Genomic DNA, 20,969 nt, shown 5'->3' on the forward strand with positions numbered 1-20,969 from the left:
TATTTGTAAACTTGGTCTTTGGTTCTAATCACACTTGTAGTTTTGTGTAATTTGCATAATGCAGATCACCAGCAGGACTGTTTTACTTGAGTAAAATGTTTACTTAGATGGGAAGATGGAAGATGTGTTTATTCTCAGACATAATTACAAGTGGGGAAGTTTCATAAATACACTTTGGAAATACAGTGGTTTTTACACTGTGTAATTTAGTTGAAGGGAGAAGTGCGTTATCTTTTCTTGGTTTCAGTTCCTTTAATTGCCCAAAATGAGAAGCTTTATGGTGACTTTTGAGATCCTTTATGCTTCAAACTTTCAATGTGCTATTCTTGGAATACTTGAAGATAATATGGTTCTAGCCCTTGCAAAGCATTTTAGGCAGTTTTCAGTGTAGACTAAAAAAATATATAGTATGCAAGAATACATTTATAAAATCTTTCTCCTTTATAATTCTATAATTCATATTATATTGTTTAAAAATAGGTTTTGTCAAAGTTTTTCTCATGCAGTAGTAGATACAACAGCTAATTTTCATAGTTCTAATTTATTACATATCCCAGTTGCTTCAAATTGATATTTATGCTTATCCAAAAATAAAAGCATGCTGCCATCTTCCTAAGCATATAATAGTGAGCTGATGAAAGTTGACCTCTGGTGTGCTAATAGTGTTTGTAGTTTTAGGCTTTAACTGAGAGTTAGTTAAACACACTGTCTGTTTTCCTGGAAAGATTGCCATATTTCACTCTACTTAAAATCATTGACCGTAGGTTACAACATTGTTATCTTTCAGGCACAGACCAAATGGTCTTTGTTTGTCTTCATCAGGCCATTTGAAGTGGGGAAGCAGAAGCCAATAGTAGACCCCACTTGAGCCATCTTGTCACTAGAACATGTTGTTTTGGGGACAGAACTTCATCTGGTGCTGGTGTGGATATTTGGGTTTAGTCCTGAAAAGAAATAAATCGGGTCAAGTGGGGCTGTGTTGATGTCAGGGTTCCTCCTGTTGATGTGTCTGACACTCATATCTGAATCTCATTATGACCACATGGCCAATAGGAAAATGTTATTTAAGCACAGGAGGAACTTCTTTACTTTGGAGGAAGAACTTCTTTACTTTGAGGGTGGCAGAGCCCTGGAAGAGGCTGCCCAGAGAGGTGGTGGAGTCTCCTTCTCTGGAGACATTCAAAACATGCCTGGACACGTTCCAGTGCAACCTGCTCTGGGTGGACCTGCTTCAGCAGGGGGGTTGGACTTGATGATCTCCAGAGGTCCCTTCCAACCCCGTATCATTCTGTGATTCACACACAGCCCTCCCCAAAACATCAGTGGTGTTAATCAGATAGCTATGGACTCAGCCATACTTTTTCTTTAAAGCTAAGTATAAAAGTGAATAGAATTTATACAGCATTATTAGTTTTTTTAACATCTTTAACATTTTAAGTATGAATAGATCTTTGCATGAAAAGAGGCAATAAATGGAGATTTGCATCTTGGGGAATTACTGTAAAATTATCCTGGAGTGCAGAAGGTGGAATTGATTAAGTGGGTTTTGTGAAGTGCTGGCTACCGTTCGAGAAATACAGGAATATTTCTTGTCACGTTAAGTGTTTCTAATGTTCCGTATGTTTTAGTGTAGAGGGAAGTTAGAATGAGAGATGTTTTTCCTTGAACCTAGGTATTCAAATTATTTGTAGAATGCTACCTCGGCAATTATCTTTTGTATTTCTTCCTCTAATCACACAATTTTGTGGCACTGAGGGACATGGTTTAGTGGTGGACTTGGCAGTATCAGGCTTATGATTGGACTCCATGATCTTAAAGGTCTTTTCCAACCTAAAAGATTCTGTGATTCTATGAAGATCTATCACAAACTCCTACGATGGACAGAGACAGATCAAGCACGGAGTGGGACACTGATTCCCAAAGTGTGCTGTTATGAGGTACTACCATAACTGGGATGCTGATCAACTTCCTTGCTCTAAAAACTAAAATTAAAAACATACTGGTTTTTTGTTGGTTGTTTTGGGTTTGGGGTTTTTTTTTGTGAGATCCCAGTTCTGCATTGCTCCGAGTTAGAGAATAGCCACAGCATTGCTCCAAGTGTCAGTAGACAATAATGGCGTAACTCTGGATAAGTAACTTCCTAAATGCTATTCTATTGCTGCAGTGGAATCCTTTTTTTTTTTTTTTTTTTTTTTTTTTTAAAAAAAAGCAGCTTATAAAAATAGTTTTAAACTGTGAGTCATACATGTACATACACACAGTAAATGGCTGTGTTGACAGCGGATTGAGGATTCGCTGCATCTTCTAACTCATGACCCATTGGCTCGTTATATACCTTAAAGCAAAAGTCCATGTGTAAAAGTTGAAGTGCAATGTAATCAATAGATTTTACAGAATCATACAGAATTTTACAGATAATACAGAATTTGTTCCCACAGAAAGATACCAAAGGGAGTATGAAATGGCATACAAAGAATACTTTCTTTTTCAACCAAAAAAATATGTTGCGTGGGATAAAGTGTTTTTTCCTTCAAAATGTAAATGTTTAAACCTTCCGAATACCCCAGTAGCTCCAAAAGACCTTTGTTTCCAGTATTAAGCTGCTGAAGAAACAAAGAATTAAACATGTCAGCCTGTAAGGTAAACACACTCAGTTGGATTCTGAGGTGTATCACAGGAAAGTAAATTCTAAGTAGTTTTCTCAAAGTAAGTTATATTGCTTTCTCTAGTCATTGTTTTTTCGATATTTTATGGGTCTGTATTTTACCAGTGCAACAAACGCTTCTGAAAAATAAGAGGAAATTAATTCAGTTTCCATTTGCATCACTTTACACACACAAGAACAAATCTTGGTGGCCAAAACTAGTTAATTTTAACCATGATTTAATAACTTATGTTGTTATTGGGGGATTATTTAATGGACTGGCATTTGTTTATTTGGCCAGATTTATAGCAGTGGAGAGCGCCTGGTTTGCCCATAGTTGACGTTGTCTTTATAACACTTAAGATATATATATAGCCACTTAAGTAAGGGCAGCGGTCATAACGCTGAGTTTCTTTGTAAAAAACTAAACATTTTTATTCCTCCTATTTGTCTAATGCTTTCTGTTTGGTGGATACTAAACAAACAGGAGGGACAGATCTGCTAATTACGCTCATACATTTAAATAATAATTACTGTGTTTCTTTACATACTTTTTAAAGCTACTTAAATGAGACTTGAGGTGAAATCTGATCTAACATGTAGCATGTTAAAGCAAGAAAATCTTTCTGTAGGAGTTGTCCCTTTGTGGACCGTGTGTCTTTCTGACTCAGTAATTCCAATTCATCAGTTGGAAGCCTTTTACTGATCGTTGTGATATGGCGCTTCCCACAGTCAAATTTCAGACCTTTCGGGCTTTGAGCATAATATTTAATGACACTGATAAGTGTTTACAATATTCTATTAAAACTTTGCAAGTGCTGCCATTGTACAGCAAAAACTTCCACCTGAAGGAACATCAGCTTAAGCCTGTGACAGACTCATGGCATCTGCCGCAGTGGGTTTCTCTTCTCCTTGCATATTCTAAAGGTTCCAGGCCTTTCCTGTTGATTTTCAGTTCAAAAGAAGTCTCAAAAAAAATGCAACTTTGAGACAGAAACCTTCTTAAAACCATGGCTAATACGTCTTCCTCAGCCTGCGTTACAGGTTTGTCTTTCACCCTCGTATTCAGATTCTGAGTGTACGTCAGTTCGTACAGTGCTGCTCTTGCCCAGTGAGCAGTGGAGGGGAAGGAGAGAACAAAAACTGGGATGCTTTTCTCTTTAGATCCAGTGCTACTCGTTTCCAGATTACGTTGTCGCAGATTGGTTTGTCTTCTCTGTTAAGTCTGAGAGGGGCATGTTGGTACCAGGAGAGTTAAATGTCTTGGAGAAATTTTTGATTGACTCAGGGCTTGTCACCGCGCTTAAAAAATACAGGAAAGTATAAATCCTTGTCAGATATTCATGTTGGTGACAGCTGTCTTGCAGGATAAAATATTTTAGTTAATTAAAACGCATCAACAAATATATTGTCAAATATCTAAAAATGAAACTCATCAAAGCAACTGAAATTACATTTCGAGAAAGATAATTGATTGAAAATGTATACGAGATGTTCAGTTTATGATGGATTAACACAGTTTGTGACTTGAGTATGAGAGTTCTGGGTGAGGACGAGAGTTCTTGGTGAAGTTTGCACCAAATATTTTAGCGATGTGTATTAAGGACAGATAAATCGTAAGACCAGATCTCTTGAATGGAACGGAAGTTACCTGGGCTGGCAGGCTTAGGAAAAGTAGAAATACAAACTAATTTCCAAAAGTGTAATTGCTGCACTTTTATTTTGCAGCTTGGGGGTTGCTGTTTTTAAGTATCTGTAGAACTTGATCATGGTAATAGTAAAATTATTCCTTTTGTTGTTACCTGAGCTAGAATACTGTGACTTAAAAATGAGCCTGCTGCTGAGTCCAGAGCCTGAGCCTGCGGGAGAGCTCAGGGCAACAAAGACGATTAAGGGATTGGAGCATCTCCCTTATGAGGAAAGGCTGAGAGAGCTGGGACTCTTTAGCCTGGAGAAGAGAAGGCTGAGGGGAGACCTTATGAATGCTTATAAGTACCTAAAGGGTGGGTTGAAGGAGGATGGAGCCGGACTCTTTTCAGTGATTGCCAGTGACGGGACAAGGGGCAACAGGCACAAGCTGGAACATGGGAAGTTCCATTCAAATATGAGGAAGAGCTTCTTTCCAGTGAGGGTGCCAGAGCCCTGGAACAGGCTGCCCAGGGAGGGTGCGGAGTCCCCTTCTCTGGAGATCTTCAAGACCCGCCTGGATGCCGTCCTGAGTGATGTGCTCTGGGCAGCCCTGCTTTAGCAGGGGAGTTGGACTAGATGATCTCTAGAGGTCCCTTCCAACTCTGACAATTCTGTGATTCTGTGAATTCCCACCGTGCCAGGTGGAGTGTGTGGAGCTGGGGATGGCTCCCTGCTTGCTGGCTGCTTGAGGGACTGAGCCCACTTTTTGGAGCGCGTAACAGGCTGGTGGCAGTGGGTTTGATTGTTTAATGCCTCTGGAATTTAATCGTGTTGTTATTGGTATTCTACAGTATCTAGAATTTTCATCATTTTTGCAAATACTTTGTATTTGAATTACTGAAGTTACGTTGATGTTATTTGAGATCTTGATGTTACCACCGTGTGTATAAGTTCAGGGGATGATGATGTGGGCTGAGCTGGGCAAAGCGTAGATATAAATCACCCCAAATCGGAGCCTTCATGGGGCATCTCTGGTACGTTCAGAAGTAGCTCATGCCTATGGAGGGACTCATGGCAGTGTGACTTGCTTAGTGCTCTTTATACACAGTCCTTCTTACAGAATGCCAAGTTCAAAAGTAGTAGTGAGTGTGAACTATTGTTCCACCTAAGAGCAGAGGAGCATGTCTTCATGCTAAGTGGGTTAGAAGCAAGTTTGTCTGCGTTTATTATAGCTTCTGCCTTGCCTGTTTTCTGGCTCTGCAGCTGAATAACTTAAAACATTTTCCTTAGGAGAGTTTTAGTATGGCAGAAAATTGCAATGTGATTTTAAACAGCTGAAGAATAATATATTTTTTAAAAAAATAGGTACTACAAGTGTATTGACTCGGGTGGCTCTGTGTGTGTGTGTGTGTGTGTGTGTGTGTGTGTGTGTGTGTGTGTCAAATCTGTCATGGGAGAAAGGGAAGGACTCTGTATTCCATCGTGATGGTTGTCCCTTTGTGATTTGAGACTGTTTTAGACAGAAGTTCCCATACGATTCCCTGCTTGGACTCCTGAAGGAGCTGGAAAAACTATTTCCGTCCAGAAGTAATAATAGCACGGGCTTTTGGTTTTGATCATGAACTGACATTTAAAAGTCATCTGAGGAAAGATATTTCTTGATTAAAGTCAGGTTTTGCCTAATGCAGTTGCAGCTGATCTTTCCCATCTGGTATCACGCTACTTGATGTGCTGCCTTGCAGCTCCCCAGGTCCAGTTTACGAGATCCCACAGGAGTTGCCCACTTTCCCAAGGGACCTTTCAGTGGATGGGGTCGTTCTGTTACCCTGCCTATTGCTCGGCTTTGCTTTTCCCCAGGGCAGAGCTGCACGGCAGGGAATATGAGGTACCCACAAAGTGTATTTGGAATTGCAGTTGTGTCAGGACTGTCACAGCCTGTGCATACCGTGTGCCTGGTCTTTCATTTCTGTGCCAGATCCCCTCATTTTTCCTATGGGATACATACATTACATTTTACACGGGGAATAGAACTGTGTCCAGTTCTGGGCTCCCCAGTTGAAGAAGGACAGGGAACTGCTGGAGAGGGTACAGCAAAGGGCTACGAAGATTATTAAGGGCCTGGAGCATCTCTCTTACAAGGAAAGTTGAGGGACTTGGAGCTTTTTAGTCTGGAGAAGAGCAGACTGAGGGGGGATCTGATCAACGCCTATAAATACTTAAAGGGTGGGTGTCAAGAGGAAGGGGCCAGTCTTTTTTCAGTGGTGCCCAGTGACAGGACAAGAGGTAACGGGCACAAACTTGTACATAAGAAGTTCCATCTAAACATGAGGAGGAACTTCTTTCCTGTGAGGGTAGCAGAGCCCTGGAAGAGGCTGCCCAGGGAGGTGGTGGAATCTTCGTCTCTGGAGACATTCAAACCTTGCCTGGACATGTTCCTGTGCAACCTGCTCTGGGTGGACCTGCTTTGGCAGGGGGATGGACTAGGTGGTCTCCAGAGGTCCCTTCCAACCCCACATCATTCTGTGATTCTGTGAATATGAAAGGTAGATTGTGTGACAGCGTTTCCTGTGTTTTATTCCCTAAATTGTCAGTGTTTAAGATTGCTCGTGTAGTTTTGTGTCCTGTGTCTGCCACATAGTCGTTCCAAGGAGGTGGAGGGGCAGCCACCCATCCTGCCTGTGTCCGGGCGAGGTGCTGCTTTGTCCCGCTGTTAGGACTTCAGTTTTTGCGTGTATTTAGCGCCTGGAGAGAGACATAGGTATTTGTGTTTTGGCTTTTGGGGCGCTCTGTGCATTGCTAAGATATGATCTTTCCTGCGAAGAAGCTGGATTTTATCCCAAATCCTGTGAATTTCACACAAGATCAGATTCTTGTGTGCATTGTGCTTTTGGATCGGTTGCCAAATTGATTGCCAAAACCCTGGCATTTATCGAAGGCACAGAATAACCGTTTGCTGTGTGCAGAACTCACCAGCGCGCTCCCTCCCAGGTACAAGGAAGCTTCTGAACAAGAGAAAATCATGCAGTTGGAGATTTTCTTGAGATACCTCTGGTTTCTGTACAACATAAACCACCACCCACGAGCCGGGGGTGAATGTGTTGATTTGTGGCAGCTACGCAGGAGCTCCCAAACCAGGTCACGGGTGCATTTTACAGGTGGTTTGAAAATAGGAACTTTTACCTACTTCCTCTGATCTATTTTCTCTGGTGATTCCCAAAGGTCTCGGTATGGGCAGGAGATAACATGTGACTCAGTGCCTCGCTACGGGATACTTGGGGTCTCTTGTGAACGAGGAACTTGAGAGTTGAGTTCAGCAGATACAACTAATCTAAAGTTCTAGTATTTGCAACCTGGAGCTGAAGAGGTCCCCCAAGGTTCTCCCAGACAAATGAAGGCACGTAGTGAATATCAAAGACCTGGGTTATTGAGAAGGAAAGCCTGAAAAACTTGTTTTGTTTTGCCAGTGGAGGAGCGTAATTCCTAGAGGAGTGGCCTTAGATCAGCCACGCTTTCACGCTGGAACTGCCCTGTGCTTTGTTGCCCCTGATGTGTCTTTGTTCCCAGGACAGACCGTGGCCTTTATCCCCGTGGTAAATGCAGTGCTCGATACTTTGTAGAAATTAAAACTGGCAAATTCCATGTGTTGTATGTCACTTGGCATTCTGCACAGCCCCCTTCAGTTTGTCATAAATTCCTAAACCGGAGCGAGGTCACATCTGGTAGCAATTTCACTCTGCCAGATGAGGCGTAATCCTGTAAAACCCAGCTCATTTTCTCCAGTGCCTTTCAAAGCCGGGCTCTCCCGTTCCTTTTCCGTAAGACACCACTTGCCCCGTGAGTGCTGGGGAATGATTCAGGCCGACAGACTTTTCACACTCTATAAACTGCAGTTTTTGGATCACAGCTCTGTGTCCAGCACAGGAGACAGGACAAGCAGTGACAGCGGTGGTGTCTTCACGGTGACGGGCTGGGCCCGGGCTCTGTTCCGGTTTGCAACAGCCTCTCCCTAAAGGATGCGCTCACCCGGCTCTTTCTCTGTGTTTTGATGCATTTCCATCACCTTATACACTGAGTAACTTGTCACCTTACGCACTGCCTAAAGAATCCATACGTAGCCACTATTCCGCTTTGCTTTCACATGGTTTTGAAATAGTTACAGCAAAAGTTGTGAGTCTGGGGTAATTCAAGATACACACGTTGAAGACTGTGAAGATGCGCTAACAAAGTGTTGGAGCTGTGACCCATCTCTGCACATCGCAGTAACTGCTGAAAACAGCTCCGATTCCCAGTAACGTGGAAGTTGAATAGTACTCAGTAGTTTTATGTCTTTTATCGCGTTTCCGTTGTCCCATGATATTTTGATAATAGTGGTTATTTTGGTATCTCACTGCCTTTATTTCTGCTTTCAAAGCACTGTAAGGAACCCGATGATCCAGTTTCTCCAAAGGAACGTCAAAACAGCGTGTAGTAGTGAGGTTATTTAAATCACAGGTGGGGTGTGTGAAATGGTGATGTATTATAATGTGTTATTAAATCAAATTAACGGAACTCTGTTAAAAAACATTCTTCCAAGGTTTCCCAGGTCTCGTACAAGAACCTCTAAGGTCTCTTTGTACAAGTGCGTGTTAATTTTTTTTTTCCTCTGAGGTGGCCAAATTTAAGTATCTCTTGGTATTACATGAATGATACTAAAAAAAAAACACAACAACAACAAAAAAAAAAAAAAAAAAAAAAACAAAAAAACAAAAAAACAAAACCCAAACCATCAAAGCTTTTTAAAAAGTCATAATTTTGAATGGTTACTATTGTTACTCTCGACTATTACAAATGGAAGCTGATAAAATGCATTGCAACTGGAAAGCACCAGCTAGAAACCACCTTGTCTATTATGATTTTTGTGAGCTAATTTAGACCCTTTTGAACCTGTTTATTCACAGACCAAATACCCCGACGTGGTGACCCTTCCGGAAGGGCTGCTGGGAGATCACATCACCCTGAGGAACCCCACGCCTTCTGGGTAAGCCAATAAACACTTTTCTGGATTTACGCAGATAAAGAGTTGTGAAACCCACAGTGACAAACTATAGATAATGGGTCTGCTTCGACTTTGTCACTATTTGTTTTATAACGTCCCTAAAAACAGAGATTAGATGATGTGTGTTACATTTCAGGGCTAAAATCACAGATTTAAAAAGTGAGGAGAAAAACGTCCAAAATACACGTACAGGCTGCGTGCACGTGACCTTGGTAGAAAATCAATCGATCGTGTTGCTACTCTTTTAAAAAGCCAGGTGGAAACTTTGAAGGGCTCTAGCAGGCGTTCCATTTGCATTTGAAGAAAAATAAATCTATTCCTGTCTTGGTTTTGGGAGCTCGTGCTACAATGAGGCATCTAAATTCAAAGTTGAGGAATGTGGGATGCATCCTCCCTCTCGCACATCAACAACCGCGTCGGCTGCAGCTGGATTTGCTCCGCCTTGGTTGTCTTTCCGTGTGACGTGGCCAGAGCGAGGGGCAGACCCGCTGCCGAGGCCAACGTCCCCCTCGGTGCCACAGGGTGGGCCACTGGCCACCGGCCCAGCTGGGAGAGGAGCAGCATGTTCCACCCCGGGGGGCTGAAGGAAGGCACCCGTCCCTCCTCGCAGCCCCTCAGCTACAGCTCATGCTGCTTCTGGGGCAGGAGGTGCCGCGCTCACCCCGCGCTGAAGCAAAACGCGCCGCTCTGGTCGCCTGGCCGTTAGAGAATGGAAAGAAAATGGCGGTTACCCTGTTACTGAAAGCAACTGTGGCTCTTATTTTTTCCGTTGTTTTAGAGGGAAATGAGATAAAGGAGGGGATCATCGCGCTGCCTTTTGTTATATTACTCTACCACTGGTTTGGGCTCCCTGCTGGGCACCCTCTGGCAGGTTTGGGGTTTTAAATAGAGAAAAAAATTCCTTGAAGTTGCATGTAAGACATTGTAATTTTCAATGTCAAGAATTCTTTAAGGGCCGGAAAAAGTAACTGTTTTGTGAAGGGATCAGACCATTCCCTTCTCCCATTACATCTTCGCTATAACGTGCATTAATTTCTATGGGAACAACTGGAAATGAAGCACAGCTCCCTCCATCCTATGTGTTTATGGAACTAGCAAATAGGCCGTAATAGTTAGTGCTGTCCCGGTTTGGCCAAATCTGCCATTTAAAACTAAATAGTTTAACTCTGGGTTGTTGAAATGAATTGTTGTTAGAGCGTCCCAGTGAGAAAATAAGCTGGTTTTAGTTTCTCTCCATGTTGACAGGTGCCAAGTCCCATTGCACATTCCCTCTCACCCACAATCATTAGATGTAAGAATTTAAAATCATTTCAGTGGGTTGGTAGAAAAATCCACTTGCATATTAATTTGTTTGCTAAATCCCAGAACAAGCTGTGCACGAACTCCCAAAGGATTTTTAACAATGAAGTGGGAAAAGGCTGACAAAGCGGATTTAAAAGAAACTTTTGACAGTCGTGATGGCTCAAGCGACGCTGAGAAAGGGAACTTCCCCCTCGCCGTGACTCGTCACTGTGCAGATTTGCCTCCCGTTAGGAAAAGCCTCACTTTCAATGAGGAATTCTCCCAACAGCAGGGGCTGGGGGGGGAGCAATACAAAATGTATTGAAGCAGCAAAACTATGGATATTGTTCTAGAGAAATCCCTGAGCTTGACTAGAAAAGCTCCCCCTGCAGCAGCCAACTGCCCAGTCGTTCCCTTCCTATGGCGTAGCCATCCTGTCCCAGTGGGAAAGCTGGAAATAATAATTAGCCTGGAAAAAACAACTCTTGAAGGAGTAACGATGGTTAAGATTATTTAAAAAAAAAAAAATTAAAAGCAAACAAATTCCGGAATCCAGGCCTCGGATATACTTATCCCTGTGCGTTACTCTAAAAAGGCCATGAACAATATCAGGGTGGACCTGATTCCAAAGCCAGGACATCACTATTTATGCCAACACTTCCCAAAGGATTTTCCCGTGTTCATGCTGTATCCCAGCACCACACCTGGCCCCAGGTGCAGGCGGCAGGTGAGGGGCAGGGGAAGGGAAATGCCCTCTCTCATTTTCTTTTGTACCTTCTTTTACCCCTCCTCCCCGGAAACTTGCCATTCATGAGAGACAAAGACAAGAACCAGGGGGAAAAAAATCCTTGAGGTTGAAAATGTGAACGTATCTGGAAATGAGGCGATAACCTCTCCTTGTCAATAGATTAACAGTTTTCCTTGGCGCAAAATATAAAGTATTCCTGATTCTGAGAGACGGGTGAGCTGCGTTACCCGAGATTCATTTTGTTTAAGAGCATAATGAGTGTGAACCTCCTGAACACTGTTCTGCTTTGAAAAAAACCTTAAAGGCAGTTGCCTTGTTAACACTGAAGGAACTTTTCTGTGCACGACACAGGTTTGAATTAATGGTTGTTTGGAAGATACGTATAGACGAAGAAGGGAGAACCACGCCTGTTCTGGACCTTCTGACTAAAGTACCGGAGCAAGGTAACGTCATTCACTTGAGACCCTTTTCTGAGCTTTCCAGTAGGATGCCCATCCCTTTTTTTTTTGTCCAGCATCTCTTTAGATACCATGGAAATACGTCTTGCAGAGCCCAGCCGGGCACAAAAAACCCAATTTAGTCAGCAGCAAAGCTGCATCTCCTGTATAATTTATAAAGGCTTTGAAAAACAAGTCCGCCTTCCTCTTCTAGGCAGCAGGTAACCTGCTTTATCCAAAAACGCACCAAGAGCTGCTCTCCGTAACGGTGCAACTGTGTGAAAATCATGATCGTTGTCACCTTTTCCTTGCAGTCCTGGAGCAGAACATGGCAACCATCGAGGATGCGCCCGCACGCTTCCGCAGCCTCCTGCTTCTCTTTGGGATCGAGGCAGCCATCGAGAACCTCATCAGAGCGGTGGCCTCGAAAACCTGAACAGCAGCATGACTTAGGACAGGTAGCAATTTCAAAAGTAGTTTTAATTAAGATATTGTGTTACACAGTCTATAATTTTATTGAATATAAACATTAAGTTATTTTCCATTTAGAAACCATACTCATAAAACATGCTATCTGTACAATTATGGCACGTTATATATAAATTGTCATGACATGAAAATAAATACAGCCATTTAAATACAAAAATGCCAAATAAAATAGTTACATGTACAGAGTGATTTCATTATAAATTTATCTTTCTGAATCATTAATGTACCAGAGTGGTTTATCTTCTTAACATTTTCTAGACACCTGGAAAGTGTTAAAAGATCATGCACTGTCATAATCAAGTCCATAAAAATCCATTTCATTTCACAGCTCTGTAAAAGTTACAGTGATTTTAAAATGACAAGAGAACAGTAAGAGACTCCTAGAACAACGAGTTAAATAGCTTTCTCATTAAATTAGGGTGGAAGTAGACAATATGAAGATTTCAAAGACACATTATGCTTAAAAAAAAAAAAAATAATAATGGGTAACTGTATGAAGAAATTTTTTCCCCACAATGTAAGTGTTGAGTCGAGACAGCGTTAACCCGACCAGGAAATGAGCACTACACTTCTGTGAAGAGATGGACGAGTTTCCTGCCGCTCACTACAGTGCTTCGTTCCCGTTTCCTACTTCTAGGGGGAAATTCTAGTGGGTAACACGTTATGAATGCATCACGTTTCGTGCATTCATCCCTGAAGAAACACAACTGATCAGCCGGATGGCTCGTAATCTTCCTTCACTTCTGTCAGCTGTACCGTTAGCGTATTTGTAACTCCCAGCGTTTTTCAAGAGAGTTCCTGCCCGGCACCAGCTCTCACAACCAGAGGACCCTGCCCAAGCCAAACCCAAACAACTCCAAGTCACATCCTTCTCAGGTGGGGACCAAAATTGTTGTTGCTCCTTGAACCAAGGGGCCAAACCCATGAACTGTGGAGTAACACCGAGAGCTCCTTTCCGAGTCCACAGCGGCTCTAACCACACGAGCTGCACAACTGCCTGCTCCCGTTGTAAGGTATGACAAAATACTACACAGGTGAAATAGGTGGAGAACTCAAGAACTAAAGCAACAGTGTGTTTCCAATACCGTCATTTTGATCACTGAAATTGTCTCCTACTGTTGTGGTGGGTCAGGAAAAACTGACAGACCCGACTGGTTTCTGTCAGAATGGACAGCTGAGCAACGCCAGAGATTGAGTTTTGATGAACAGCAACTCTATAATAAAATATCTTGTTAGACATAAGGCAGACTAATTTCAAGTTTGGAATCCAGTACACAGACAAAATTCACTGGTACTTTATCCACTGACATTACTGGTTCAGCTAGTTTTGTGTAACCTTTAGTTTATTTCACTTTTAGCTTCTCCTAGCACGAAAATGAAACTGTTTGATCAGCACAGACGCTCCTATTTGCACATGAAATGTGTGTAAAGTTACAGCATAAAAAACTGAAATCTTCCCAGCTGTGGGCAGCCTGTCCTTCCTCCTCTTGCTTAACGGTTGGAGGATTTCTGGGTTTAAAAATAGCTGTCTCTCCCCCCAGGCTTTCCTAGGAAAGGAGGGGTTATCACCACCGCCAGCTTATTGCACGGTTGTAGCATCACGTTTCAGCGAGAGCAGCCCCCGACCCTGTCCCAGGAGGGGAACGGCGCTGCTGGCACCGCTCTCCTGGGTCTCTGCCCACCCCAAAGCTCTGCTCTCTACATTCCATCTTTCTTCCTCGGGTTGTGCCAATATATACAGGGGTTTCTGGGTTTGCTTTTTGAATTTCAGGTAAAACGGAAAGATTCAAACATTACATTGGGGTCCCAATAGAAATCTGTTTTTTTTTTAAATGTTAACCTACGTTATTTTGAGAACCATTAGCAGTAAGCAGGCGCTGTATCTATCCAGGTAGCGGCAGCTCACTGCAGCCTGAACTCGCAGCGTCTCTCCATGCATTTCAGAGTGTGTAATCCCCAAGTACATGGGGAAAGTGTCTGTAGATTTTACCTTACTACTCTCAGCCGTGAACGTATCCTCAGTCTCCAGCTCAGGATCTTCCTTGAGGATGGCATTTACTGCAACATCTCACAAGACTTCAGCTGCACACACCGGCGTTTACAAAGTAAAGCCGTCATTCAGTGGCTGAAGCAGTGGTACCAGCTTAGCTCCAGCACTCACCCTGAGAAGGTGACCCCCTGCAGCTCCAGAAAATCAGATACGGTCACCTTTTTTCTGTGTCACTTAAAAAGAACGAGCCTGAAAGCAGCTGGTCACACTACACAGTGTAGGGTTATCAGTGAAATAATGCCAACATTTGACACAACCTGAAAGACCTGAAATAATCTGTAAAACTCAGAGTATATTATTCTTATAGCTCAATTTAAATTAGGTAAGAGCGAGCTGTGGTTTCACCTTCAATAGCAGCATGTAATGTATAGAAAATAAAAGACTGGTATGTCAATGAGTTAAGCCCAGCTATCACATAAAATTCCAAGACGCTTACCTTTAACCCTTTTCACTTAGTTTCAGAAGCTTTAGGTAGACACGAGGTGGCCACAACTTCTGGAGGCAGTTTGGTGTTCTTCATCTCATGCATTAGTACTTCAAAGTGTTCTGCAGTAACAGGGTAGTTCCAGAGACCAGGAACACTTGAGCAGCCACCTCAGTTGTGTTTTCAGTGGACTTAATGCTACAGTTTGATACGAGGCTTTGTCAGAGCGTTCCCTCTTCCTAGCAGGTACGAGCGAGACAAAGCGCAAGCTCCAAGGCAATTCTCTTGTTAGTAATTAGGCTTTCTATGTTAGTGCAATACTTCAGGAAAACCTTTACTTCTGTGCTCTTTCCGTTCTAAGGAAGTAGACTTTTAGTATTAATTTGATCTGTCCTCTAGTTCCAAGGTATGGCACGTTATCTGTTCTGTCATATTAAATACATTCATTAAGGTTATATAGCAAATGCGTGGTTTAGTGCTATCCCATGTCTTTGAAAAGGCATAACCAATTAGAAATCATTTCTTAAAGCAAAAACATTCACAGCTGAAAAATGCACTGAACACAATAGAAAAAAAATAATAAATCACCATAATTGTATTCCATTAATCTTTCACTTTCTAATGTGTTCAAATAAAAATAACCTTAAGGAAACAGTTACACTTTATGGAGAACTAATGTGCAGTCTTCATTCTCCTTGAAGAGATTGGACATCACTGGGTCATCTTTGGCCTGTACATTCTTCAAATAATAGTTTACTATCTTGCCATCCAGTTTGTACTGGTGAGGAATGCTTTCGTAGGGTTTCAGATCGAGGTCCAGGACAGAAACAGAAAAGGTGAATCTTGATTTGGACGTTAGTACCACAGGTCTTTGCTCCGAGCTGCAAAACAAAGCGCATCACGCCCCTGAGCCACTGAAGGTAACCTTTTTCACTTGTGCATCCCCAGTCCCCTGCAGAAGTCACTGTAGTGTCTATCTTAGAGCTTTCATGAGGCCTCAGAAAATAAGCTTCAGCTAATGTAGCCTTTAGGAAACCGCAACTCCAGCTGAACCAGTCTGAAAGGGAATTTGCTGGCGCCTCTTCCAGTCATTTTCCTTACAGCTTCCACACAGCTTAAGTCAAAACGCTCTTAGTTACTGTGTCTGGGTGTTTAGTAAATCAAAGCTGCTTCATGGTGGTTTGCACACAAAGCTAACTACCAGACACAGAAAGAATCACTGCAACTCCTACTTTAGGTTCCAATACAAATTAAGTATCAGAACCAGTGTCCCAGCATACTGAAGGATGGAGGGCTTCCTGCTCTGCCACCCATTGCACGACTCGTCTCCATCGTGAATGTTTCACTCAAGAACTGCAGGGCAAACGCAGAAAACAATATTTTCTAAAAATAGCAAGGCTTTGGTAGAGCAAACTCCCCTGGGTAAGAGCAAGCGATTACTGCTGACACAAGTCAAAAGGGGTCATATTGTGGGAAAGCCTCCTGCCTTACTGTGAAATACTTCACCTCTGGATTATTGCCTTGTTTTTACTGATAGGCTTAATAAAGACTTCTGTTCACTAATTAGGTGGTTAAAGGCAACTCATCTTGAAAAACCTCTCATAGGAGGACACCAAGGCAGAAAAACCGAACCTAGTTAAAACCATGTACATCTACTATGAACAGTCAATTCAAATTTCAAGAAAGGAATAAGTATAAAATCTTAATGTTTTTTGTCAACCTACAACTTTTCAGAAACAAACATTTGTCCTAAATGTCTTAAATCAGAACTCCATGTTATTGATACGCTCTCCCCCCCCCCCCCAAAAAAGCCTACATTTTTAAAGTTACTTGAATTGCCTGAACTGTGCAAACACATCTTCAATTTCCCAACGCGCAGGTGTCATTCACAAACAGCCTCTCTTACCATTCGTCTTGCAGACAGGGCGAGAGGGCGATCATGATGGAGCAGTCTTTAGCAGTCATGGCTATCCTGTACTGCTGCACCTGGACAACAGACAAGTAACATGAATCTTCCATTCTATTTGTATTTACCTTTAGTAAAACATACTGTTCTTTGTAAACAGACATTAGTACACTCAGTATATTGGTACTTTAAGAGCTGGAAATTATCTCTATAACAGATGGTTAGCAGAAGCGAGTGGTTTTACAGCACCCTGTACAAGGCTCGTGTTTATTTTCTACAGATACTGTTCTTGAAGGCCAGAACAGCACCAGGTCAGGCAAATGGTTCCTCAGTCTAGAAGGGAAATAACCAGCTTTATTCTTCTCTCAAGAACTGGCGCTAAACATGTTTGATGTTAACTGCTTCTGCTACAAAGATACAACCTGGTGCAATTAAGGACTTTAACCCTGCAGACCTCTGACAAGCCAGCGCTGATGCTGACACGCATCCATCCCTTTTCCCTCAGACAGGCATCTATTAAAATTGACAGAATAAATAGGCTTCAACAACATGCGCAGGAAAAGTACCTTTGTTAACGCAAACGCTACTGTCCCATCATCTTCAGTTGAAAGATCTAGCAGCTTCTCGTAAAACGCTTCATTGTAAGGTCCATCTATCTGTAACGTACTTCTAAATAGATTTTAAAAGAAGATTTACAGACAGCCATGATGGTTTTCAGTGAGATCTTTCTTCAGCAGCCCAGATACACACATCAGAACAAATGAACAATAACGCCCATAAACACAGCAACAGGCTAATACTCAGAGATCTAACACCATGACTGTCCTTATTATTCTCATATCGCTTAAGATACGCTGTTTAGGGTTTGGCGTTTCCTTTTTTCTTAAAGATAAATTATTCTCAATCCATTGTCCCCTGTGTATCACTGCAAGAACAGTATTGTTTTTTCCAAAAACTGGTAAGTCTCAAAATTTCTAACAGTGTGCAGGAGCTCCCGGAAGCCTTGCCAAAAATTACTTACTGGGAGTAAGCTCTTATCTGACAAGGCCCTGCTGTCCCCAGCTGCGTAACATGCACTAACAAGGGGGATTTGGCCTCCTTAAATACCTGAACTCCTGCTGAAAACCCGAACCCATAAAAGCGGGTTTTGCAGCACACAAACACCGTGCAGATGAAAGAATACATTTTCAAGTAATTTAATGTATAAATATATTTATATATTATATATATAAAAAAATATATATCTATCTATAAATATATATAAAACAGAACTTAAGGCCAACCTGTGGCCCATAAGATCGATAACCCTTCATCTCCAGCAAGAGCCGGAGGAGCACTCCGGCAGCGGGTGAAGCCGGAGTGCCCTCCTGTGAGCAACGGCAGAACTGCCGGCGCGTTACAGCCCGCGCGCATCAGACACATCCAAGTCAAGGCTTTTTAGAACAATTATTATTACAACTAGTAAGCTTCATTTAAGAACAAATGTAGCAGCTTGCAATGCCCGGTATTTCTTCACCAGGCAAGAAATACCGCAAGATAAAAATTGTTGTGCCTCAAGTATGGTGTGATAACTTGTGTTACAGTGACACAACGGGGGCGGGCTGGGCAGGAGCAGGTACCGGGCACCTCTGTTGGTGAATACAAAGGGCAGGTTGCAGGGAGGCCAATATAGACTTGAGACTGACTGTAAAAATGTCATTATGACTGCAGACATAGTCCTAGCTCTGCAGGTACCGAAGGCAGGAGAAACCAACCCTCCACTTCACTGCATCTGTCCTCAAATATATATAACCCTCTGCTACTAAGGAACGGGGCTTTTTCTCTTACCCTGTTGTGAACTTCCCATACTCATTACTTTAAAATTCATGTCAAAGTGACTGATATTGAAACTTTTAACAATAAAATTAATCTTTTACGTTTTCCGGGATTTCAAGTTAGAAATTCAGAACGTGCAGTACCATGAAGGCAGGCTGTACACGACATAACAGGAGAGAACAAACAGCGTGTCCGCAGAGAGCCAATCCGGGCTGCACACCTACCCAATCACAACTGAAAAGAAAAGCCATCAAGTCTTACCTCTCCTCCGGGAATTCCTCCAAGTACTGTTCAACTCTACTGTACAAAGGATAGAGTCCTTCGATATCCAGCATGTCAAGCATCTGAGCCTGAAGGGTTTTATAAAGGAGACAACCCCTCGGTAAGCCAGAGCTTTCCAATTTATGTTTACCTGGAAGAAAATGTATTTTCAAATAAGGCAGCCATGAGTGTCTCCTTGCTTCATTTTGCCATTACATGCTTGTTCACAAAACAAATTCAAATACTCCTTAGACCAATCACAGGGAAAAAAAAAAAAACCCCAAACCACAACACTAGTTTCCAAACACTGATGTGCCAGGTGCGTGTACCTACAGTACATTTAAACAGCCCATATTTGACTGCAGAATAAAACACCTGATATATAACTCTGCTCAAAAAAACCCCAACCCCACACGCTTCCATTGCAATCTACTTGTTTGAGTCTACAAGAGAAATTTTTCACATGCATTTGGAGCCACCAGAAATTCACTTTCAACAGTATGAACTGTTGGCAGAAAGTAATTTAGAATTTTGGATATCGGGTCTTTTTAATATAGTATGAACAGCCTTGTATTTGCTATCATTTCTGTAGGAGAGCTCTCTCTCCACACAATATAACAAAACCAAGCAGCAGTGAAAAAGATCCTCTTCTCTCTTCCCATGCCTTTCCCTCCGGTACTCACACCTGTCCCTTTACCCGGAGTGGAGCAACAGAAAAGCAAAGGAGCTACACGCTCGCTGACGGGGGAGCGGGGAAAGGCAAGAAACAGGTGCCAGCAACAAACCAACCAAAGCAGCCAGACTTCATCACATACAACATAAAAATTCCCCATTCCTTTGAAATACCTATGATGGTTATCGGCTCAAACTGGTGGGTCTTTTTCTATTTTTCCTCCACTACCTTCTGAATTTATTTTTATCCCTGTCGTTAGGGACAAAAGTACTAAAAGTGCTCACTACAAGGTCACATTAAAAACAATTATCTAACAGTTACGCAGCTCGGAACTCATTTTTAAAATGTCACTGAGACTCCACTGCTTCCCTTCTCACACCAGTATTGAACAGCAAATGAGAGGCAAAGATCTGAATTGTTACACGGTAACAGTTAATCATTGACAGTGCTCAAAAAATGAACTCTTACCATTTCTTACTAGCTCCTTATTAAAAGCACTTGCTTCACAGTAGCTTCTTCCTTGTGAAACAGGAACTGTCTTCATGTCACCTGCCCTGCAGGCATCAGTACTACTTAGTAGCGTCATGGTTATAACATGGATTAGTTCTTTAATAATTGTCCTTGTACAGTGCGGTCCACTGACCAACCCATTGGAAGGGAAGAAGAAAGGTTTTAAGTGACGAGCAAGTTCGTTCCAGTCAGAGACACAGTCCTGGTCATCTTTACAGCCATAAATTAGTTCTCCATTCTGCAAATGAGGAAAAAAAAAAAAATTTAGGCACTTCACAAAATCCAGTTACTTGTACTTAGTTAAGAAGGCATCAGATTTGAAGACACGTAAGCACAGAAAAGCGTGTAACAGTCTGCATACAAATACACACACTCTTACAATTTGCCCTCAAGTTTAATCAGATACCACAGGTGACAACCTTTGTGTTAGGACAAAAAAAAAAAAAAAGCCCATTTAAGTCAAATGCTACTTTCCCAACTTAATCAACTGTAAGTAATCAGAGTAACAGCAGTGAAGTAATACTTACTTAGCACATTTTCCTATCGCTTCTTTCTGAACAATGTCAGTGGTGAAAAAGCACTTTTAAAAGTGCTTTTAAAAGCCAAATTAGAAAATGAAAGGCTATAAAAAAGGGGGACAGAAAAGGTGTGACAGGGACCTGTACTAATAGAAAAAATAGGGGACAGTTCATACAAGTTTAAGTAATTCAAATAGTTCCTTTAATACTAGAAATAAGCTGTAAAGAGTCTTATTTCCAAGAATTAATCTGAGAACCTGCATAAGCCATTAATTACTGCTTTATATTTTCCCTACATTACTTCCATAGAGAAGGTTGTTTTTTTTTTACTTCCTGAGTGGGACATGCTGTGCATTTGGCTTGAATGCTGCAACATGCAAAGTTCTCTATCTTCCTCCTGAAGAAGCAAAGTTTTTAAAACTTTGGTCACCTTTAATAGTCCTTTTCTATTAGTGGTTCCTTGGCAATTCTTTCAGACTAAATAGTTCTGGGAAATCATCACTTACCTGTCTGAACTCGAAACCTAAGAATTTTGCCGTTTTCCTCTTT

At 42.0% G+C, this 20,969-nt stretch overlaps 2 protein-coding genes across 2 annotated transcripts in view; one reads left to right on the plus strand and one right to left on the minus strand.

The window, feature by feature from the left end:
• CENPP (centromere protein P) overlaps positions 1-13,023 on the plus strand; it is a 142,017-nt gene extending 128,994 nt beyond the window's left edge. The window contains exons 7-9 of the mRNA XM_074151812.1: positions 9,211-9,290; positions 11,689-11,780; positions 12,089-13,023. Of these exons, the coding sequence (XP_074007913.1) occupies positions 9,211-9,290; positions 11,689-11,780; positions 12,089-12,210 (294 nt within the window). The 3' untranslated portion in view covers positions 12,211-13,023. The remainder of the gene's footprint in view (positions 1-9,210; positions 9,291-11,688; positions 11,781-12,088) is intronic.
• Positions 13,024-15,392: 2,369 nt separating this feature from the next.
• IPPK (inositol-pentakisphosphate 2-kinase) overlaps positions 15,393-20,969 on the minus strand; it is a 33,274-nt gene continuing 27,697 nt past the window's right edge. Inside the window, exons 9-13 of the mRNA XM_074151813.1 lie at positions 19,861-20,140; positions 18,720-18,870; positions 17,210-17,312; positions 16,644-16,723; positions 15,393-15,618 (exon numbers count right to left, since the gene is read on the minus strand). Of these exons, the coding sequence (XP_074007914.1) occupies positions 15,393-15,618; positions 16,644-16,723; positions 17,210-17,312; positions 18,720-18,870; positions 19,861-20,140 (840 nt within the window). The remainder of the gene's footprint in view (positions 15,619-16,643; positions 16,724-17,209; positions 17,313-18,719; positions 18,871-19,860; positions 20,141-20,969) is intronic.

This window comes from Numenius arquata, chromosome 8 (assembly GCF_964106895.1).
Source record: "Numenius arquata chromosome 8, bNumArq3.hap1.1, whole genome shotgun sequence".
Classification (NCBI taxonomy): domain Eukaryota; kingdom Metazoa; phylum Chordata; class Aves; order Charadriiformes; family Scolopacidae; genus Numenius; species Numenius arquata.